We start from the raw sequence: 24,517 nt of genomic DNA on the forward strand, positions 1-24,517 counted from the left end.
TCTAAATTGGACAAAGGATCATTTCCTTTAAATTTTAAAATAAAAAGATGTTGTTATCGACATAGGGGTCATTTAGGTTAAATTAAATAATTGAATTAAGTTAAATAGTTTAGATAGACTGTGCTCCTTTTTCTTTTTTTTACCCTTTTCCCACAAATGCAACACCCAATCTGATACTTTCTTTGTTCTATATACAGTGGTCTCTAAATAGTTTGTCAAACAGAGTAACCTCAGCCTCATTTCAAATAATAACTTTAAAAGATGATATCAAGCATTTTTAAGTAGAAATAACTTTCTTCATCACAAGCTAGCTGGTGTTATCTGTTAAAAGACCTTTAATGAGTAAGTAAAGTTCTAGAATAAACCAATAAATTGCATTATCAACCCTGGGATTTTCAAACAAAAAACAACAAATTCACTTTTTACTTACCATGTTTTAGTTCATAGTAGTGGAGAAGTCCAGTGATATCTGATCAGGTCAAAGTCTAGTTGAAAAAGGCAGTTTGTGAAGAATGATGTGGCTTCTTCTGAGGCTCATCTTCAACCCTAACAATTGGGTAAAATTTTGACACAATATTTTATCAAAGCTGCCCAACCTACATGGGCGTAACTTTGTGCTGAAAATTTGGGGGGTCAAGATCTCCATCTAAATAAATAAATACATCTGGGTAAATTCCCAGATGATTAAACATGCAACTATTTTGCTGGTAATAACTGAAATGAGTAAAGAAAATCAAAAGAGTTACACATATTAATATGACCTAATGCAGTGCTCTAAAAAAGCCCCTTTGCCCTTTTCTGATGTTTCTCTTTTTTTTTTCCAAATTCATCTCTATTACATGTTTCAGCTCATCAGACTCATTTTAATATTAGACAAAGATAACTCAAGTAAATATAAAATACAGTTTTTAAATTTTGATCTCATTTAATAAGGGGGAAAAACACTATCCAAACCTACCTGATCTTGTGTAGAAAGGTAATCCCAACTTCTTAAATCAGTTAATTAATTTAATTGTTAAGTAAGCCAAAAGTCCAAATCTGGTAAACCACACTGAGAGCATTTTTCCACAAATGGAGAATTTGGAACAATGATGGACCTTCCCTGGAAAAACCAGCCAAATTAATTAATCCAAGACCATTTTCATTTGAAATATCTGTGGAAGTGGAAAGTTAGTGTAATAATTCAGATATTCTGAATCTGATGTTCTTGTTAGTTTGTAAATTTCTGATTGTTGACATCTCTGTGTATAATACAGAACTGTAAACATAGAACATGTAGTAGCAGTTTTTTTGAAATGATAAGCCTTGCTTGTTAAACAGTTTTGTTTTTCTTATTAAAATCGGTAGGAGAGTCAAATGCTTATTGTTTTTATTTCATTTTTTAGTTATAGAAGTTTTGTTTTGACTAGTGTTGCGAAATCAGTTTCACCCCTGTTCTTTTATTCGTCGAGGCATCCAGAGACGGCACCGGAACTCAGTAGTTATTTCACAAAACCTTTATTTATCTTTATTTAAGCATGCACTTCTAGAAGGGAAGACAAGGCCGATGTCCCTCTGCAAAATCTTCACCCCTTTGTTAGTTGCAGCCAGCTTTATAGAGGCGTCCCCATCATAAAACCCCCCCACAGTGTGCTGCAAACTCTGTGTCTGTGTCTATGTGCACGAGCACGTGAATGCCTATGTGAGTGCACGTGAGTGACTGTATGTGCGTACCTGTATGTATGTGTGAGTGCACGTGAGTGAATGTGCATGTGGATGTGTGTGCGTGACAGTTAAAACACTGTGGGTGTAGGTGACTCCCTAGAGGTCATAAGAACCCATCTACCTTCCAGACCACAGTTATCCAGTTACAAATGTTGAGACCTTTCACAGTTCAACTGGGGGAGGGGTCTCCTACAATCTACTCCTAAGTTCATGACACAGTCAGGCCTTTATTACATTGAGGACAGTGTCAGTGTCTCTACAATAATTCTACATTCTATGTTAACACATTTCTAAACTCTAAATCAGCTAAACATTCCTACACTAGAAACTTAGCAATGGCATTTTCATGAAAGCAAACCGGTTTATTGAAAGACAAGACGAGACAAGTTTTCACTTGATTTATTTACAATAAAGCATCTAGCCAAATTATTAAAATAACTTAACAGATGTTCACACACCAAAACAAAGAAACAATAGCAAAGAAAGAGAAAGCGAGAGAGTTCTGTTTCACTCTCATAAAGGCTCAGTTACTGTACAAACAGGTTTTTCCAGACGTGCAGCGACCTGCCCTTTTTTTAAGAGTATGCAGAAAAAAGCTATTCTGGGCTGTGATAAAAACACTGTTCTGAATTAAAATGTCAGTATGAAAATGTTTTTCCTTGTGAAAAGCAGATAGTCTGAGGGGAGGTTTGTTCCACTGGCTGTGGCCCATGCCACACTGTGCTCATGAAGGACAGTATATTGCCAAAATTATTTGCTCAACTGCCTTCACACTCATATGAACTTGAGTGACACCTCATTCTGAATCCAAAGGGTTTAACATGATACCGCTTCACCCATCCAGTTATAAGAGCTTAAAATCTTCTGGGACCCTTTCTACAAGGTCTAGGAATTTTTGAACAGAACCAGAGTTATCTTTATTATGCCAAGTTTGTGCACAGAAGTAAAGAATTTGACTCTGGTTTACTTTGCTCTCTTCATGCCAAAAAAATCCATGTATGCCCTGCCTCCTGTTATGTTCTGGCTTGTCTCAGGAGAATCTTTACACAGCCTGCACCTGGGGTCTTGCGTAGTATGGTAAACCCCAGCCTCTATTGATCTTGTGCTAAAAGCTTGTCCTTGTCTGCCATGATTAGTGCCTCTGTTGTGTCTTTTAGTCTTGCTTTGCCCAGCCATGGGTACGATGTTTGGATATCAGCCACTTCCTCTATCTGCCAGTGGTACATACTGTGCAGGGACCTGTCCTTACATAATGGTTCTTCTCTTTGTTCCTCTTTTATCATGGGTTTCTGTCTGAGGTATTCACCAAGCACATGGTCATTTGTGGCCATCTTAATGATGAACTCATGGATAGGGCAGGGCAATATGGCCAAAAATATTCTTTATATATATATTGGAAAATTTGCAATAACGATATAACTGATGATATAGTTGATGCGAGACAAAATACTTTACAACTCCACAACTTTATTAGTGCAAAAAACCTCATCAATGTATTTTCACTTAAACAAGCAGCTGGGTTTTTTTTTTTGGAGATTATGTATCTGAATTTCAGGAGCGGGGCCACGCCTCCAAACACGCTCCTTCCGGTTGCCACCTATATAGGTTCCCCCCAGTTCTGCAACTGTTCATTCTCGTTTACGTGCCCCACCCTCCCTCCCTCCTTGTTCTCAATTCTTTAACTTCTTCACTTCTATTTAGTACACGATCTGCCAGGCCCGGGAGCCGTCGCCAGTCCCCTTCGAGGCCTTCCCCAAACCGCAACTCAATTTATGTCCAAGCATTCACCTTTACCTACTAAAAGGCTGTCACTCCTAAAATGAGGACGTGGGCCCAGCTAGTAAAATGTGCATTAAAGCTATATAAAAATTTAACAGTGCAAATGCAAATTCCTTGCTGACAGTTTAACCAAACGGCATTTCCAGTGGAAATTGGCCGACATATCCTCAGCATAACCATGTATAATATCCACAAAACTTAAAAAGAGGTTATACACACACACAATACGGTAATATTATGTTGAAGCACAGTACATATCACTCCGCGAGGCTCCTGCCTACGATAGCCGTAATGACAATCCATCAAGCAGTCCGCCTTCATAGCTTACGAAACTTGTACTAAAACATTTTTGACAGATTTTGAGCGCCGTGCACCACATAAAATCAATTCGAGGTCAGTAAACACAACCAGAATTGATACATAAGGCGCATCGGATTATAAGGGGCACTGTCGATTTTCAGAAAATCAAAGAATTGATTTTAAGTGTGCCTTATTTTCCAAAAAACACGGTAATACTGACGGCCCGCTTGCTCTACCAAAAATTGTGTGTTGGTGTGTATCTGAGGGACAAAAGCCAAACCAGTTCCACACCACTGAGGTTGCAGCATTTTTACAAACCAACTCTGGTTCATCTGTTTCATTTAACGATCCGTTTTCGCCCTTCTCATTCTCTGTCACCTTTAAAACAAAGGAACTGCGCATGCGCGTTTTACCCATATTCTATCGCAACATTTCATTTTCATTATACCGGTATTACCGTGAACTGTATGATGTGGCCCAGCCCTACTCATGGATGTTTGTTTTCTCATCCTGGACAGCGGTTCTGACACTCACCAGTCTTTGGCCTTCTTTATTTCACTTTCAGCATACAGTCCGGCTTTGTGATGTCCTTCATGTGGCTCAACTACAGTCTTTCAAAAGACTTCATGACCACAAACATCATGGCAGCAGTCCTGTAGTTATTTAATTATGTAATGGTGGACTTCTTTGGGACAGAAATGATATTGGAGCATTTGAATCAGCAGAGGAACTTCAGAGACAACTTCAGAGACATTCAAGCACAAGGGGGACACACCATCAGGTCCTGGAAACATTCTGGTCTTCTGCCTCTGGACAAGCAGACACACATCCTCTTCACAGCTCTTTAAGCACATTTCCATTAGTACCCACTCAGATCGACTTGCCACAGATTGCTGCGAATTGACTCGGATCAACAGGTTTTCCATTACAATCAAGTACCACCTAATGTGTGTGGTCATTGTCATAGCAACACTGCAGAACATCCCGTGACATGATTAGTATATGACATGAACGTTACAACAAAGGTGGACGTTGAGAAAAGAATATACCTGCTGCTCGGTCTGTGGCTTTCAGTCACAACAGACCACAGCGGTGTTTTTGTGTCCATTTCCCTCGTTGCCAGGTTTCAAAAATGGTCTTTCAATTTTTTGTGAAAGAGACACTCTCGTGAGCCATCAAATAACACCACTGTCCAGCCAATCAGTGGCATGCAGTCTGACAATATGCTATCACATTTTAGTACCTGTTAAGTCTATTGGTGTCACAGTCCTGGGTCTGCGACCCAGTGTTTTGTGTTTTTGGTTTTGTTCTGGGAATTGTGGTTTTCTGTCTTGTATTTCCTGTTTTACTTTAGAGCAGGGGTAGGGAACTCCAGGCCTCGAGAGTTTCTAGTTTCTAGTTTCATGTTTAGCTGACCCCAGTTTGGGGTTTTGGTAATTCTTACAGCTGCAATAAAGGCTCATTCTTAGTTTGAAACGCTCTCTCCTGCATCATTGTCTCGCAAACCATGACAATTAGGCTATTTTTTCTGGACAATTTGAATTGTACTGGGCTGTCAACAATTTGAAAGAGATTTAAAGAGTTATAGCTTTAAAATCATCAGATATCAATTGCAGAAAATAGCAGTTTAAGCCCCACAAATATTTTATTATGCATAAAACATCTTTATTTAAAGATCTTTATTTATTTAATTGTTTAATTTTATTTAATTTAACGTTCACATTCATTTCCATCACACCACAATTTTTTTTAGATCAATGTTATTAGCATTGTTATCCTCAATTGCTTATAAATATTCATTTTCATGATTTAAAAGATTGCATTTTTCAGTGGTTAAGCAGAATTCAATAAAAGGGCAAGATGTTACAATCCTTGATAATGCATTGCTTCAAGTGGAGAAAGCCCGGAAACTTTACCTGTGAGATACATCGTTGTGTGCCTCCACTTCACAGGGTGTTTCGGTCTTTTATCACAACCTATTCTGCCATTTTTTAGTTTCTTTTTACTTTCCTTGGTTAGGTTTAGGGATTCAAAATCTGATCTTGGTTATATTAAAATCATCAGTAGTGGACCTTGAATTTATTGGGTGTTTCAGCCATTATCACTAGATACCCTCATCAAAGAACGCCCTGTCAGGGTTGATCAGGCCCCGGAGTGTGTCACTGATTAATGTTAAATTGTTTTTTCTCTTCTACTTTCTTCTTTTTAATTTTCTACAATTTGATTTCTTCTATCAATTCACTGCAAAACGAAAAGTAATACTTAACTCTTGAATATTTAAAGAGCCTTACTTCTTGTGTCTCTCGGTTAGCTGACTGCCTTAGGACAGCCCTATTTAGCCATAGCCAGTGACTGGTCCTCTCAGCAGTGTTAGCTAATTCTCTTATAGCCTGCTGTTGCGCCCGTCCTCTGACTCCAGAATCTCTAAGCAGTTTTGCTGTTGTACTGGCAATAAACCCCATGCACCCCACTTCCACCAGGTGCACCTTGATCTTCCAGCCTCTGTCCTCTGCCTCAGCTGCCAAATTGGCATACCGCAAACACTTCCTCAAGTGCATCCTCCCACGGTACCGTCAGCTCAATGACATACGCAAGTTTTTGGGAGTTAGACCACAGGTCGCAGAGCTGACTGCCTTAGGTGCCCAAGTGATGTCAGTTCACTTGCATCTGCCAATCCCCGGCAACCTTCAGGAGGCTCAGGTCCAGGGTTGAAGGGCTAGTCCTCGGCTTGTATACCTCCCAGACAAATGTTGATGGATACTAACGCTCCTCTTGGTTCATGAAAGGTTGGGCAATCGTGGCTCAAGATTTGACAGTTCGTCTTGTAATCGGAAGGTTGCCGGTTCGAGCCCCGGCTCCAACAGTCTTGGTTGTTGTGTCCTTGGGCAAGACACTTCACCCCTTGCCTACTGGTGGTGGTCAGAGGGCCAGGTGGCGCCAGTGTTCAGCAGCCTCACCTCTGTCAGTGCGCCCCAGGGCAGCTGTGGCTACAGTGTAGCTTACCATCACCAGTGTGTGAATGACTGAATGTAGTGTAAAGCACTTTGGGGTCCTTAGGGACTAAGAAAAGTGCTACACAAACACAGGCCATTTGATGGATTTCCTCTTGCACTCAGCTTTCTCAGCTAGACACCTGAGGACCTGGTTGTGTCTCCATGTGTATCTGCCTTGAGTAAGGCTTGTCCTACAACCAACCAAGATGTGCTTGAGTGTTGCTGGAGTCAAGATGGGCCCTTTCCAAACCACAGCTGCAGATGTATCGGGGAAGGCAGCACATCATATGTGGCTGGAATGATGAAACTTAGTCTATGAGCCTCCATTCCACAGATTTCACTCCATGAGAGTTTCCTCTTTTCAGCACTCTCCCAATTCATCCAGCAACCCTGCTTGGCCAGCGCTACAGCTATGGCATGTCTGGCTGTTTCCTCCAATCGACGCACCGCCTCCACCACAATTTTTCGACGCTTGGCTATAGATGCCTGTTGCCAGAGAGGTGTTAATGCACCAAGACCAAATCCTCCTCTCCCCTGTTGGATGTGACCCATCACGTGACATTGGTAAAGAGCAGATTTGGCCTCTGTGGCTGGGGTCCACTTCCTCCCTGTTGCTAGGGTGGGAGCAGCGCCACAACAATAGCTTTCAACTGTCTCACTAAGGTTTTTTTAATCTGTTTCTTACATGGCTCAATTGTGAGTTTTCCAATTCAATAAATCAACTGTTATATTACTGCACAATATTGTGTTTTTCTTCATAAAGTTATTTGTTTTTCTTAAGCTTAAAATTACATCTAACACAATGAAACCGACATTTTATGTCAGGAATTAACTCTGGAATTAACGAGCAGAAAATAAAAATGAAATTAGAATAAAACAACACTTCTCAAAGTTTGACATAATTAAGTTCAAAATGAAATAAACAAAGTCTTGCCTCTAACCATTTAAAGCAAGTTTAAATGAAATATAATTTGTCTCTGGGCACCATCATTAGAATAGAATAGAATAGAATTCAACTTTATTGTCATTGCACATGTCACAGGTACAGGGCAACGAAATGCAGTTAAAGAGAAGATGGGGCATCACATTTAAGTATCCATTCTACTCTTGCAGTTCACCAACAGTGTTTTTAATTTTTATCCTCGCTACCACACTATAAGAATTAGTTGATTAGTTTACTTGTAGAACTATGTGAAATTTAAAAAACAAACAAAAAACAAACAGCAAAGCAGAAGTCGTCACGGTATTTTTTGTATTGTTTCTTCCACTCAGAACGTGTTATGCTTGCTGAGATCAACCAAGCAAATCTAAGTGCGTTAAAGTCCTGACCATATTTTCGGTTTTGCCGTTTTGAATGGCACTGCAAGTATACAAATTCGCCCGGTTCTGTAAAGAAAAGAAGAAAAGCAGTACAAATCTGGGGCATGTCTGATGTCAGATACAAAGAAAAATTATTAAAGAGTCCAGTGGGAGCAAAAGGAGCGCAATTTTCCTTATTATGCGGAGTTTGGCGGAAACGTCTCACAATTTAAATTCCAGCGGCGGTCTTACGCATGGAAATGCAACCTGTCAAACTGGAAAACTTTTTGGTGTTTATGTTGTCTAAAGGAATGTCCTAAAAGCCACGCCCCAAACACAACTGTTTCCCTGTAAGTCTAACACACCGACAGATGTGGGCGCTCCATCGTTGGAAAGCGACAGCAGAAGAGTTGCGGACCCGCAGGTAGTTGGTCCACTTTTACGTATGGGAGATCGGGAAAAAGGAAGGCTTCCTGAATAAAGATACGCAGAGTAGATTACAGAGTATATTTGAAGAGCTTATCTGACTGAGCACAGTCCAAGCTGCAGTCAGGCACAGAAACTTTAGTTTAAACCCCTCTTGTAGCTTGTAATCCGTCTTATCAAACTCCAGACGCTTCTGACTGGGCACAATTATGAAAAGCGAAAATTGGCGTTTTGGCGTTTAAAATGACGTTGTTTCATTAAGCCTACATTTAGACGATTTGAGTAAGTTTCCAAAACAAATAATAATAATAATAATAATAATAATAAAGAAGAAGAAAAATAACTATAGCTATTAGGTTAAAACGCAAACTGTCAGCACGCTGAGTACATACCTCAGGAGCAGATTATGTTCAGACTTGCGGTTTAAAATCGACCAGAAGCGCCAGTTTTACTGATTTATTTATTTACTATGTGTGGTAATAGCATGTTTTAAGCGCAGCACAGTAGCACATCCAGCGATAAAGTAATTAACTGGAATTAAAATATTTATTTTACCGGTCTGTAGGAGAAGTCCCAAGACTAACGGCAGCAGTAATCTCTTGTCTTGTTTCTATGAAGGGAAATACGTTTGTTAAATGTGGGAGCTTGCAGAATCAAAAAAAGAAAGAAAGAAATGCGAACTTTTATTTTGAAACTTTTACTTTTAAACATATTTTACATGCTTGTGTGTTTGTTTGTTTGTTTTTAATTTGCAGTTACTGAAAAAAAAATATTCATAAATGTCTAGGTTGATACTTTCACAAATATACTGGGAGCTGCAAACTTGTGATTTGAATATTAATCATTTTTATTTCCCTTTTTACTACTTACAACCACCTCCCAAATCACAAATTCACACATTGACTTTTGACTTTGGCAACACTTCTTGCAAGGAAAGTTTTGCAAAACTCAAACTAATAGCTGCATTCATTAAGTTCTTTTAAATGTGTCTCAGAAATAGGCGATAAACAAAAAAAGCGTCACGTTTCATTAAAAGACCCATCAGACATCTGACTAACTCAGACTAAAAGGTTTCAGCCAAAACTTGGTTAGACTAAAAGGTCTCAGACAAAAGAGCATCAGACTGGTGACGGCCTAGGAGAAAGCTTGGTAGTATTGAGGTAAGTATTCAGTTTTATCCCATTTATTTATGTAGTAATACAAATATTCCAGTTTTGAAGAACATAAAAACATAAATTTTAGCTGAATGTTAGCAAAATTACATGACATTGGAGATGTTAGTACTTAATGCAGCTCAGGTTCCGCTTGCTTTTAAAGCCTTTTTTCTGCTTGTTTGGTGGTGTTGAAAAAAAACGAGTTAAACATTTGTTTTAATGACCATTTGTCCGAAAGAAAGGTGGTTTATTGGCCAGTGTGCCAACTGGGATTGCATCTAATTTGGTACTGGTAATAAGACAAACAGTAAATGTGGAAATGCTCCTTCTCTTGTGCTATTTTGTAGTTATTTATATGATTATCTAATCTTACCATGATCCATTGTCTGTGATATGAAACAGAAATAAATGCATGTTGGAGTATTTACTGAAGCTCTGTATTTGAAACTTCAATTTTACTGCTGTAATTTTTAAATGTAATTTAGTAATAAAAGAAATGTAATATTGGACATATCATATTTTCATTACACAAGTGAGATGACACTAGTCACATGTATGGACCGATCCGATATTACGTATCGGTATCGGTCTGATACTAACGTAAATTACTGGATCGGATATTGGAGAGAAATAAAAAATGTAATCCGATACATTAAATATCAAAAAGGCACCTAAAAAAACTTGTGACACGGCATAACTCGGCTCATAACCGTGGCATGTCGGAGCAGTGTGCTCACATGATAGAGAGGCTGTGTGTATTTAGCCTCAAACCAGCATTTCATCTCCGATGAAGTTTTCCCAGAGAGAAGTAAAGCAAGTGTGTAAGTTCGTCTCTGAATGTTTGTAAAGCATTCCCACGTTAAGCTTAACAACGGAGCAAGTGCCTCTTCTTGCTGCTGCTTCAATCGTGAAACTGCTTAATGATCAGCTGATCGAGTCCGTCTCTCTTGTTTGTTTTTGGCCCACTTCGCACCAGAAAGAGGAAACCAGCGGCTGAACAACAGCAGCACGTTTAACCTTGATAAGCTGTTATTAGAATTTATTTAATATTACTTTCTACACCAGGATCTTTTTCTACATAGCTGACGGCTGGTAACCGTGCAGGGGCGGATCTAGCAAAGTTTAGCCAGGGGGGCCGATAGGGCATTAACAGGGAAAAGGGGGCACAAAGACATGCTTTTCTTTCTTATTCTCATTTAAAACGTCTAGCTTTTAATAAATAATTATCCGACTCTTACACCCAAAGTTTTAATCTGATGTAAAACATAAAGAAGTCCATTACTGTATATAGTAACTGTTAAGTCTAATGTCTGTGAAGGTTCTCAGTCCTCCAGGTCATTGTAGTCAAAGGAGCTTGCAAAGAAAAGCATCTGGACTTCTTTAAGTTGCTTGAAGACGTTTCACCTCTCATCCGAGAAGCTTCTTCAGTTCTAAGGTCAAATGGTGGGGAGTCCCAGATTTAAACCTAGTGGGAGTATCCCCCCCCAAAGAGGGACAAAAGGACCATCTGATGATCTTCTAATCGCCTGAGCCAAGGTGTGAAACTGGGTGTGGGTCCCAATCAGCCAGGGTTTCGGTGAGCTCTTTGTGAAACCTGGCCCCACCTTATCACTTGTCCCTCTTTTGGGGGGGGGGGGGGGGGGGGGGGGGGGGGGATACTGGGTGGTTCCCTATTTTTTTGCTGGGAGTTTGCAACCCTATTAGTTAGGTTGCTTAATATTTCTGCTAAGTACTCTTTAAAATACCAGAATAGGGAGGATGGAGTAGGTTGGGTGCAGTGTATTTTTTACATACAGGTATAACAGAATAGCTTTAGTGTTGTTGTTTATTTAAACTTGAGTATGAACTTATACAAAAAGCAGCAATATATTAACAAAAACAGTTTTATTGATTAAAAAACACACTATATCGGATTCATATCGGTATCGGCAGATATCCAAATTTATAATATCGGTATCGGACATAAAAAAGTGGTATCGTGCCATCTCTAGTCACATGAGCATTAGCTATTATTTTCTAGCTATTATTATAATGTTTTTACAGTCCGTTGGTTGCTCAGCCTCAGATACCTAACATACATAAGATTAAAAATTTCTCCTTCATTTCTGTCAAAAATGCACTGTTAAGCAACTCGAGCAATTCAATTAAATTTTCAATTCAATTTTATACATAGCGCCGAATCAAAACAACAGTTGCCTCAAACACTTTATATTGTAAGGTAGACCCCTTCTATACATTCTGTACGTTATCTGAAATGTTCAGTATTGGTGATATCATGCTTATATTGCTCACTAGCAGATGAGACTCCAAATATTAGCCTTTTGTATCGATAAACTGCATTGTGCACTGCAAATGTAGTGATCTCTCTTGACTCCAGGGTAAGTTCTAGCTGATGGTAAACGGTAAATCAAAACAACAGTCACCTCAAGGCACTTTATATTGTAAGGTAGACCCTACGATAATACGTACAGAGAAAAAAATCCAACAATCATATGACCCCCTTTGATCAGCACTTTGGCGACAGTGGGAAGGAAAAACTCCCTTTTAACAGGAAGAAACCTCCGACAGAACCAGGCTCAGGGAGGGGCGGGGCCATCTGCTGCGATCAGTTGGGGTGAGAGAAGCAAGACAGGATGAAAGACATGCTGTGGAAGAGAGACAGAGATTAATAACAAGTGTGATTCAGAGGAGAAGTCTATTAACACATGTGGAGTGAGAAAGGTGACTGAAAAGGAAACATTCAATGCACCATGGGAATCCCCCAGCAGGCTAAACCTATTGCAGCATAACTAAGGGAGGATTCAGGGTCACCTGGTCCAGCCCTAACTATATGCTTTACCAAAAAAGGAAAGTTTTAAGCCTAATCTTAAAAGTAGAGATAGTGTCTGTCTCCCGAATCCAAACTGGAAGCTGGTTCCACAGAAGAGGGGCCTGAAGGCTCTCCCTCCCATTCTACTTTTAAATACTCTAGGAACAACAAGTAGGCCTGCAGAGCGGGAGCAAAGTGCTCTAATGGGGTGATATGGTACTACAAGGTCATTAAGATAAGATGGGGCCTGATTATTTAAGACCTTGTATGTGAGGAGCAGGATTTTGAATTCAATTCTGGATTTAACAGGAAGCCAATGAAGGGAAGCCAATACAGGAGAAATATGCTCTCTCTATCTAGTCCCTGTCAGGACTCTAACTGCAGCATTTTAGACTAATTGAAGGCTTTTCAGGGAGTTTTTAGGACATCCTGATAATAATGAATTACAGTAGTCTAACTCAGAAGTAATAAATGCATGAACTAGTTTCACAGCGTCACTCTGAGACACTTAAAGTTCATGTTTTAAAAACATGTTAGTGTTTTTCTGTCAGTACAGAACATAATGTCATGTGGTTGGTTTTGGGCTATTAGACTTATATTAGTTATGCTAGCTAACTAGTGACAGAATAGATACCTCAGAGGAAAATAATGAAACTAAAACCAAAAATCAGCACGTCTGCAGGGAAAGTAGGTCAGGGTGTGGAAGGGGAAAATGTTTAATGCAATAGGTGCAGAAGTGAAAGCACACAAATTTGTCATTTTGTGACTTGAGGAAGCGCAGTAGAGCACTCATATTCACTGATTTTAGAACTTGTAGTCAGAGTTGTGGTTCTAAGTAGTAGTAGTTGAATGAATGAGTATGAATGTGTATGAATGTCGTTAGAAAGCACTAAGTATAGATAAAGTGCTTGTGAGAATGGGTGTGATTGGGTGAATGAGGCATGTTGTATAGAGCGCTTTGAGTACTCCGGGAGAGTAGAAAAGCGCTATATAAGAATCAGTCCATTTACCATTTACCATTTAGTTAAAAAATAAATTAATATGAGTATAATTTAAATAACAAGTTTGCTGCTCTCAGTATATTTGTGAAAATATCAATGAGAATATCAATCTTTTGAGTTAAGTTTTAACTTAAAAAGTGAAAGTTTCAAAATATAAGTTCACATGTTTTCTACACATTCTCAATTCTCTGCAAGCTCTCACGCCAACATATTTAACTCTCAATTTGCAACAATGCTGCATTTTACTGATACATTTCTTATGTTCTTTTCACGTTTTTAATCGTGATTTTATCATCATCATCTGACAACATCTCGGTTTGGCGTAGGCATGACTCATAGGGATCGTTTTGCGTAGAAGAAGATTGATATGATCTACAAGTTGATAACAACCCTTGTTATACCTGTTATCTACAATTAGGGTTTTAAATGTTGTCAAGCTAGTTAATGCAAAGAAGGCCAAACCAAACCAAAACCAAAGGCAGGGCTGACGATACTCTGGAAACACAAAGTATGTTTCTGTCAGGTAAAAATGTATTTGTTATGTGCACCTTAATACCAGATGCAACCTATAATTTCCTTCGGGATTAATAAAGTATTTCTGATTCTGATTCTGAATTCATTATTTCCATAAGGTTCATTACACTTGCACTGCAACTTCAGTTACTCAACTCCAAGTGCTTTAATTTTATCTTCTGAAACAAATAGTTCTTATACTTAAGAGCCTGCTGGAATTAATTACACCAGCCTGGTTCCTTAATAAAAATTTGACATGTTCCATCAGTCAGTCCTTTTTTAAAAAAAAAAAAAAATCAGATCTATCAATTTTAAGTTACTCCAGGGATAAAAACAAGCTTCCAGCTGACACCTAAATCAGCAGCAGGTGTTAAAACAGCTGACAGTGTGAACAAGATGAATGCAGGTGAACTCAACTCTATTGCGGTGGAGTCGTGAGGAAAACTGTAGCTTGTGCTTAGCTTTATGTCACAGAAACACATAGGTACAAGTCCAGTTAAAGGCCTGTTTTTATTTCAAAATTCAAAAAAATTCAAATTCATTGCAAATGCTTTTAATCAGTATAATTTACTTTGTTATCTGAAGACAATGTTGACATGTATATGCATTTGTATGATCTAGAGAGCAACATTTTTTTGTCAGTGAGGTCTTTTGTCAGGTATGACATACTAGCAGGTAGAAGCCCCTACTTGTTTAAAATAAGAAATCTGCACATTTATTATCTGAAGCAGTTAGAGTGGAGTGTGTGATATAACAAAAAAACTTAACCAGTGTAAAATGAAAACGAGCTAAACTGGAACACGGGTTATTTTCAGGAACAATAGAATCTCTCAGTTAACAAACACACAGATATGCACAGATGTAGAGAGACCTGCTGCCCTCTTGGAGATTTCAATAAAGCTGCAAGAATCCTTTAGGATTATTAAGAACCTATTTTTAGTTTTTTCTCTTCTTTGTGGTCCACGGGGCCTTAAGTGAAATATTTATCTTCACTTTTATACTGTGATCTCTGATTCATTCTTAAAAAGAACTCCCCGTCTTTTCTCCCACTCTAACTGTAGAGTTACAGTGGTTAATCTATACTAACTAAAGTTAATTGTTTACACGTAAGGCGTTTACACAACTGGCACCTAATTAATTGTTAATTTCGTGTCCCTTTTTCGCGTTCAGTGTGTAATAGCCTTTAGCCTTGAGTGGCTAGCTGTAAACAGTTAGCCACTCTGGGCTAACAGTAAACACAAGATGCGGGGTTTACGCTTAGCTTAACTGTGTTATAATGCAGTGTCACTTCTGTCAGTTACCACAAATGTTGAGTGAAGTCACAAAGCTTCCTGTGCCCTCGCAGACTAACCTCACCTCATTTAGTTAGCCTGGCAGGGCGAAGGACACTGTCTCAGCTGAACTCTGGACGCACACACACACATACACTGATATGCACACACTGATTCCCCCTCCCTTTCCAAACGCCTTCGATGCTTGTGCCCTACCGGGGAAGATGGCAGTCGACTGGACCAGCGCAGACATGCTGCAGGACCGGATGTGCTGTCTACACCGGCTCTCTCTTACCCTTTACTCGCCCCTGTTGCTTGTCTTGTGTTTCTTTGGTGTATTGATAGTCATGTGCTTTTTGTGCTGAGGTGTTTTTTCTGTTATCAAACTGTTCTCCCACTAGGAGCTCAGTCTGAGTGGAGTTTTTTTTCTCCTCCTCTTACCTCATGTTATGTATTTTCGTTGTTTTTTTCCTATCAGCCTACCTTTCTGACATTTCTCCCCAATGTGATGTTTGTGTAAAGTTGGTCAGAAGGTTTCTTTGTAAGTGCACATGCGCCATTAGCGTGCTGCCGCTGTAACCCTAATTTCCTTCGGGATTAATAAAGTATTCTGATTCTGATTCCACACAGATAACCAGCACAGAGAGGAACCTTTGCTGCTTGGCTACAATATTTCTGTAAAGGACGCAGAAGGATTTCTTTTCTCATCATGAACACATCAAACATCACTGACGTGACAACAGAAGACCGGGTTTATGCTGGGATCTTTAGCTTAATTATGGTGATAGGTCTGCCTCTCAATGCGATCTCACTGTGGATTCTTCTTCGCCGGCACAGCCTCAAATCACCCAACGCTGTTTTCATGGTTAACCTGGCACTCTCAGACCTGCTGCTGGTCTTCACTTTGCCCATGAGGATCCACTTTCACGCCACAGGGGAATGGACTCTGCCCAATGGGGTGTGCCTCATCATCACCATGTTCTTTCGCACCAACATCCGCTCCAGCTCCTCCTTCATCACCTTCATAAGCGTGGACCGAATGCTGGCTGTGGTTTATCCTCTGAGGTCTCGCAATCTTCGGACGTCGTGCAATGCCTGGAAGGCTTCTGTACTCGTCTGGGTGATTTTGCTGTTGATGAATATCCTAGAGAGTGTGGACTTTCTAAAGCAGTTGAATAACCACACTCGCCCTACTTGTTTTGAGTCTTACGAATCTGAAAAATGTCCTTTGGAAGGAATCCGATTAAGAGTTATTCAGTTTATGATTGTAATATTGGTCACAATGCTGTTAGTCAATATTGTGTGCACCACTATGGTGTTTAGGACTCTACACAGACATCTCAGTGGTGACTCTCCAAAAATCAACAACAAGATGAATGTAATGCTGATTTTTGCCATAAACTTGATTTTATATGCTATATTCTTACCTGTGCCTATAACTATGGCTATGGATTGTGCCCATGTCAAGCCATTGATATGTCTTACTGTTTTAAACTGCTGTCTGGATCCTCTGTTGTATTACTTCTCTTTTGATGCTTTCTGGAAGAAAAAAGAAGATGTTGTGTAAATGTAAATAAATGGGGATACCGCAATCTGTGTCACACACTGCTCAGGCCTTTTACTTCAGCTGTGTGTGTGTTATTTTATAAATAAATGTAATATATTTTGTTTTTAAAATCAAGCTGTAAACTTGTTTTTTTAAGCTCACTGCCAGTTGTTTATTGAGAGATGCACCTGCCACCGCAAACATATGGTTTTATAGAATATGAGGCATTACCAAAAATTAAACACCATATGAAGCAGTTCAAATGAGGTCAACCCTAAACATCAGCAGCAGCAGTAATACTGATCAATATAACAGCATTCATATGATCAATATGGGGAACAGCTTTTCTGTAGTAAAAGTACTGCTGATGATTTATGTAGAAATTAGTGTAAACCACTTTTATGTCTAGTCAAGTATTTTCATATTGAATTTTAAAAAAAATCCCCAACTACTTGCCATCGTAAGCTTAATGTAAATATCGACATTGTCATGATCCTGAGTCCGTGACTCAGTGATTTTGTGTTTGGTGTATTTATTGTTATTATTTTCATTATTATTTGTGGGCTGTTTTGGGATGGTTTGTGTTTTAGATACTGGGTTTCTGGGTTTGTGCTCCCTCTGTTGGTCCCTGGTGTTAGTGTTCCCCTGTCTCGTCAGGTTAATCAGGTCCAGCTGTGTATTTATAGTGTGTGTTTGCCTCTGTTCCTCGTCGCGTTATCTGTGTTCATCCTCTGTGTCACCCTGCGTACTCTGCATTTCTCTGTGAATCCCCTGCGTGCTCTCCCTGCTGTCCTCCCTTCATGTTCAGGTTTGCTACTCTTTGATTGACTTTCTCCCAGTTTAGTTCATCCTTAGTTCTGTTTTGCCATCCCCACTTTATGTTCGGTATTCTTAATAAATGACCCTCACATCTGAATAAGTGCTGCATTTGAGTCCTCCTTCCACACATCACACGGCTGCTGCCCCAGTCGTGACAGACATGGTAGCTACAGAAGTTTTTACAACTCTTCATTGTGTGTGTGTGTGTGTGTGTGTGTTCACATGTGTATATGTGGCCCTATAGTATCTCCACTTGAGAAGCAAAACAAAAAAGTTAAGTGCTGTAGTGTTGGAGGGTTGGCAGCAGAGTTTCATAATTTCATTGCGTCTGTAATGTCATGGAAAGCAAACTTCACCAACCACAAAAGCTGAGTTTCCTCTTACATTTTAGACTAGCTGCTGCGTCACGCACCAACCTTGCCTCACTTCACACAGATAAACAGAAAAAAGAAGAACTTTTGCTGTAATACTTCATAAAGGATAGAGAAATATCTTATTTTCCATCATGCACACACCAAACATCACCACAGAAGACCGGATATATGGCTTCATTATGGTGATAGGTCTTGCCTCTCAAAGTGGCTCACCGTTGATTCGTCTTCGCTGTCACGCCTCAAATCACCCAATGTCGTCTTCATGGTCAACCTGGTCATCTCAGCCTGCTGCTCATCCTCACTTTGCACATGAGGGTCCCCTTTCACGCCACAGGCACTGTGTGTGTGTGGTCAAATGAATGACAGCAGCCTCATGGCCCTCTGCTCACTTCTATGGCTGCAAATAATGTGTCAGCATCATGTTTTGGGCATTGTCAAGAAAGATCTGTGTGAGCAGAGCAACTGGTGGAAAGTTAACGTTAGGTATTCATGTATTCTGACAGTCTTGTTAGTCTGTAAAACAATAATTGTACAGATCTACATAATACTGCTTTGTAAATATAGACCATCTAGTATCCGCTTAGTACAAATAAGAGTCTCTTGTAGTGATATCAGGGGAATTTTCAACCACACATTGGGCACAAAGTGGTAAATGGGTGATTGCTGGCAGATAAAGAGCCCGCTTCTGGCAGTCGTCCAATACTGTGCTATGTGTTTCCCATGTGGCTGACTGATATCTTATTTGGAAAGTTAAATGGGCAACATTTAGTTACTGTAATAGCTTGTTTTTTTCTGTATTGACACATTATCATTTGCTAATTCACTGATAAACTATAGCGTTTACTCTACGCATAAAAATAAGACATGGTTAACTGGTAGAGCCCTATGAAGTATGTTTACTATATCATACCAACCATGTATTTATTTAATTTAAAGCAAAGTGGTAACACTTTGTTCACAGGCAGAACATTCCATTTATAGTAGTGTTTTTTCTGTGTTTTAACAGTTGTGGTTAGACAGGTTTTTAGTCCTGTCCTCTTTTTCTCTGGTTTCCACTTAAAAAAGTTTTGCATGAATTCTGATAAAACTTTGTAGGTGTGTAGAGTGGGATCATATTAATGCTTCATTAAAATTTGGCTTACATCCACCAAGGTCTTCAAGGTCAACTTTAATGATTTAGTGGGTGAAGAAAGCCTTATAACTTAAACTACGGTTCTTACAAGTATGGTGTGTATGGTCAGCAAATAGAAAGCATTGCATAAAGATTTAAAATATCATGTCACATCTGATCCCTGACGTCTCCTTCAAGGTCCAGAGACTGATCTGAAGTGATAGCAATGCTACTGTAAACTGTAGTATAATATTATAGAATCAGCTCAAGTCATTCATGTCCTGTTATACACGTTATAGGAGAGGCTAAAATGGCTTTTTTTATGTTAAAGGTTGCCGTCCCCTACATTAGACATAGCCATATTGTGTTAACAATTTGTTTAAAAATCCTACAATGTCACATCCAAAAAGTTGGGACACTGTCCCAAATGTCAATAAGACATGTAAAATATTTACAGTGAGAAAGTTGGAATCTGATTGCAGCAATATATCATAGGAGACAGAGGAAACAAAAGCTAGAAAACAGAAATAGTGAGAGCAATATTTTGCAGCTTATTGGGTTAATAGGCAACAGATCAGTAACATGAGTTGGTGTTAAAGCAGCATCTTAGAGAGGCAATAGTTTCTGTGTAGTAAAGAGAGCTGCATGATGAAAGTGGCTCTGCCATCCAAGATCACCATACCGTCAAAGCACAAATGTAGAGGGAGAGCTTATGAGACGAGATGAGTTTGAGTTTCCTGTAGTGTGACTAGTTACAGTCACAAATTAGTCAACCCTCACTCACAAAGAAAAAGCACACAAAGAGGAACCTTTGCTGCTCTGCTTCCGTTCTTTAAAAAGGACATTCAGACATTTCTTTTCTCATCATGAACACATCAAACAGCATCACAGAACATGACCGGGTTTATGCTGGGATCTTTGGCTGCATTATGGTGATAGGTCTGCCACTCAACGCAGTCTCACTATGGATTCTTCTTCGCCGCCACAGCCTCAAATCACCCAACGCTGTCTTCATGGTGAACCTGGCACTCTCAGACCTGCTCGCCATCATCTCTTTGCCCATGAGGATCTACTATCATGCAACAGGCACCCCGCTGGGAATTATCACATGCCTCTTCAGCGTAATAATCTTTCGCAAAAACCTCCGCTCCAGCGCCTCCTTCATCACCTTCATAAGCGTGGACCGACTGCTGGCTGTGGTTTATCCTCTGAGGTCTCGCCATCTTCGGACCTCGTGCAATGCCTGGAAAGGAGCAGCGCTCGTCTGGGGGTTTTTCCTGGTGGTAAATATCCCAGAGGCCAAAGGATTTTTAGAACACTTACAGAACCACACAGATCACATTTGTTTTCAATCTCATTATTATAAAAGTGTAACACGATCAGCAATTATTTACCTTCAGATTGTGTTACTGGTCACAATGCTAGCAGTCAACATTGTGTGCACCGTTATGGTTTCCTGGACTCTACACAAACATCTCAGTGACTGTGCAAAGGTCAGAAACAAGGTGAACGTAATGCTGATTTTTGCCATCAACTTGGTTATATTCTGCACATGTTTTCTGCCCATGCCACTACACGCAGTTACAAAAAGCAATACCAGTATAACTCCACTGGCATGTCTGACTGTTTTGAACTGCTGTCTGGATCCACTGATGTATTATTTTTCTTTTGACTCCTTCTGGAAGAAAAAAGAGGATGTGGGAAGAGAACTATAGATTAGTGACCTGCTAGAGTTGTTATCAGATGTCCCATGATACATGCCTGTTTTTTGTTTTTGTTTTTCACAAAGTAGCCCGTTTGTGCACAAGATTCTTAAGTACTTCAACCACATGCACTGTTTTCAGCAGTTAACCATCAACATTCATTTATTCAGTAACATTTGTGTAAAAGCCAGAAAGTAAAAGAACAAAAGCAAAGGCTTGGCTTAGTGGTTTCATGTTTTATTTTTACTGCAACATGAAAACCTCAACCACAGGAAGACCAGTGGCTCATCTGCTTTACTAGAAACTGTGAAAAAAGGCAGTTTCAACACTTTGAGTTTATGCAACTAAGATGTTATTTTTGTCAAGTTCAGTTAATATCCCGATCAGTATCATGTAATTCATTTGTCAGAATTAACAATCTGACATGAGAAGATGTATTCAGACGCACTGAAGTGTTTTTCTTAAAGCCTTCTCCTGAAGTATTTCTCATGCAGTTGAGAAAAACAGTGAACAAAACTCACATAATTCATTAAATCTACTTTATATTTGTTCACTTCACAACTGAGGAAGCAGCTTGTCTAAATCAGTTAGAGACTTTTAAAAAAAAAAAAAAATCTTCCGGAAGTCACCGCTTGTTAAACTAAATACTGTCAGGAAATGAAACAAACCACTTTTTAACAAACAGATAAGAAAAACAGAAGAAAAATTGTGTTTTTTAGTCTTTTTAGTCAGACTAGCTGCTTTGTTTTTGTGATAAGTTGTCTCCTTGTTGTACATTTTTCAGTTGCATGAAAGAGAGGTCAGTAATGTGGTATAAAAAGAGCATCTTAGAAAGGAAGAGTTTCATCAATCTATAAAAACTGCATCTCCAAATTGTGAAAAAAAAAATCAGAATAACATCCCTCAATGTAAAATTGTAAAGGCTTGAATATCTCATAATCTACAATACATAACATCATCAAAGCCCAAAATCAATATTGGAGTCCTGTGATTTTCAGGCCTTAATACAGCACTGCATTACAAAAAAGTATGCCTGTGTCATGGAAATCACCACATGGGAACACTTGCAGAAATTGCTGTATGTGAATCATAATCATAATTTACTGTTCCAATGACAAATCCAAGTTAAAGAAAACAAAGCCCTATGTAAACATGGTCCAGGAACACCACCATCTTCTCTGGGCAAAATGCATTTAAAATGCACAAATTGAAAAACGTTTCTATGGTCAGATCAATTCTCTGGACTAAAGAAGAGATGGGCCTTCAAAAGGTTACACTTCTGATAGTATGGGTGTGCATTACTGACCATGGAATTGGCATCTTGCACATCTGGAAAGGCACCATCAATGCTGAAAGTTATATACAGATTTTAGAGCAACATATGCTCCCATGTTGATGACATTTTTTCAGGGAATTTGTTACATAAGACAGCGATAAAGGACATACTGGCTCTAATACAACAGTGTGGCTTCATAGTAGAGGAGTCTTTTTTTATATCACTTGCTGCCATCAAATTTAAAATGGGCTAATATTTGTCTTTAAAAGGTACATTTTCTCAGTTAACACTTGATATGTTTTCTATGTTTTTTTGTGAATTGTTTATGAGTTTATGAGCTTTTCATTTGGGGCTGTTTTTCATCTGCCTGAAACACTTTCTTCCACAAAAAGCCTCTCTAACCTTACGGCTGCTTTAGTCCAATATACAATAATGTTTAATTCTGCTTGATATTAGGGTTGCTAAGGTTTCAGTTGAAACTTCTGTCAATACAAGTGATTGCTCAAAATGAATTTTAGTTGCAGCCCTGTGATGGACTAGCGACCTGTCCAAGGTATACCCCGCCTGTCACCCTATGGTAGCTAGAATAGGCTCCAGCACCCCTTCAACCCTGAATTGGATAAATAGAGGTGAATGGATGGAGATTTTAGTTGCCACTATATCAGCCCACCTTATGGCACATCATTTAGAGAGGGAGCTGCTGCTGCTTTGCTCTGTATGGCTCTTTCTAAAATTAAGCCTATGTGTTTCATTGTGGTAATTTGTGCTGTCTAATTGTGATAGATATAGTGTCACATATAAAACTCTCCCACTGCCTGTTACAACTGTTGACAGCTAAATCAATCTTAGCATGTTAGTTATGCTGTGCTCGCCTTTCTTTTGAAAGAAATTTGTGAAGAATGAATTTCCCTTACTTGCTGCCTTTTCTCCCCCTTGTTTTGTTTTGATTCTTTGATTTTGCTTTGATTTGTTTTATCCATGTGCAGTGAAATTGATTTCATTTAGTTAGGTTAAATCTCCAGTAGATCCGTTTCTATTGATATAGTTAAACAAATGTTAGCTTGTGTATGTCGCAGTAATGTTGGGCTAATATATGTCAAAGTGTATAAAGATTTTAAATAAAACAAATATTTGTTGTTTATACAGATGCTTTTTTGTTTTGTTTGTTTTCTTTTGTGTAACAGCAAAATGTACATTACTTAACTGTCCTGTAGCTGATGTGGTGTTTCCTGGAGGAAAAGATTGTAAAAGGATGAAGAATTCTTTTTCTACAGTTAAAGCTGAAGATTCATGACAACTTCCAGAAATACCAGTAAAGTTCACCAATGTTTGACTGGTGTTTGCTATAGATTCTGCATTATGCAGTTTTCTGTGATGTCAGAGTTTATAAAAATGGTGGCATGGAACAATTTAGGTTTATATTTTAATTTTGTGCTGAATACATTTGCTGTTTAACTTGGTTAACATGTGACCATGCACAGTGGTCAGTAGAAGAAGGTTTAACTCAGCTGACATAGCTGCAGATGAAGATGCAGATACATGGTACTGCACTGTGAGCACGGGGCCAACTAAAGGATGTTGGAACTTGTGCCACCTTCACAAAGCCTTTTCCTCACAGTTTGATAACTAACATGCACAGGAATAGCCTGCTGGAGGTCATTCTGTGGGAGTCTGGCAGTGCTCATCCTGCTCCTCCTAGTAGAAATGAGCAGACACTGATCTTGCCCTTTAGATTGAGGTCTTTCAATGGCCCTGTCCAACTCTCTTTGTGCAACCTCCCATCTCCTGGTATCTCCTCCATATACTCAAGACTGAGCTCGGAGACACAGCAAACCCTCTTGCATGGATGTGCCATCCTGGAGAAGCTGGACTACCTGTGCAACCAGAATTGGCTGTAAGCATCTGGGCTACCAGCTGTGACAAGGACGGTAGCTAAAAACCAAACAAAAGGAAAATCAGTCAGGAGGGATAAGTAGAGAAATGGTCTGTGGGCACTGTGGCTCTCCAGTGCACCTGTTGCCACTTTTATTTATCATCACCATATATGATGATAGCGCACAAGCGCCACATATTTAAATGTTTTCCAGAAAAAGACTCCAAACGAGGCACATTCACTGTGTCCAGTCTAATCATTTATCATCACGCTGCCACATTTAAGAAATTGTTTCCTGTTCTTCTGTTTAGTTTTAGCACAGGTTATCTACTGTAATAACATGTTTTTATCTGTTTATTCAAACGGATCATGTCTGTTCAAAACTTACAAACGTATTAAAGGTAACTGAAAACAAACCATCTTGCATCCATCATTGTAAATTCGCATGAGCCTAGGCCCTGTAATGTTTCATACTTTTTATTTATTTCATGTAAAATTACGCTTTCTTTTTTTTCTAGACAGGCCATATCTCATTTTTATGTGTACAGCTGAACAGTGACGAAAAA

At 39.2% G+C, this 24,517-nt stretch overlaps 2 protein-coding genes across 2 annotated transcripts; both read left to right on the plus strand.

Moving 5' to 3' along the window:
• The first annotated feature begins 8,076 nt into the window (after positions 1 to 8,076).
• On the plus strand, positions 8,077 to 18,892 carry LOC146504453 (lysophosphatidic acid receptor 6-like). The gene is made up of 2 exons (XM_085131018.1): positions 8,077 to 8,499; positions 15,880 to 18,892. The coding sequence occupies exon 2, from the start codon at positions 15,959 to 15,961 to the stop codon at positions 16,814 to 16,816; it is 858 nt and encodes a 285-aa protein (XP_084987144.1). The 5' UTR covers positions 8,077 to 8,499; positions 15,880 to 15,958; the 3' UTR covers positions 16,817 to 18,892.
• A 628-nt stretch (positions 18,893 to 19,520) lies between these two features.
• On the plus strand, positions 19,521 to 24,311 carry LOC146504454 (lysophosphatidic acid receptor 6-like). The gene has a single exon (XM_085131019.1). It carries the CDS (start codon positions 19,966 to 19,968, stop codon positions 20,812 to 20,814), a length of 849 nt encoding a protein of 282 aa, XP_084987145.1. The 5' UTR covers positions 19,521 to 19,965; the 3' UTR covers positions 20,815 to 24,311.
• The last annotated feature ends 206 nt before the right edge of the window (positions 24,312 to 24,517 follow it).

This window comes from Neolamprologus multifasciatus, chromosome 14 (assembly GCF_963576455.1).
Source record: "Neolamprologus multifasciatus chromosome 14, fNeoMul1.2, whole genome shotgun sequence".
Classification (NCBI taxonomy): domain Eukaryota; kingdom Metazoa; phylum Chordata; class Actinopteri; order Cichliformes; family Cichlidae; genus Neolamprologus; species Neolamprologus multifasciatus.

Coding starts and splice junctions, on each gene's coding strand:
- LOC146504453 (XM_085131018.1), top strand. CDS start 15,959: ATGAACACATCAAACATCACTGACGTGACAACAGAAGACCGGGTTTAT.
- LOC146504454 (XM_085131019.1), top strand. CDS start 19,966: ATGAACACATCAAACAGCATCACAGAACATGACCGGGTTTATGCTGGG.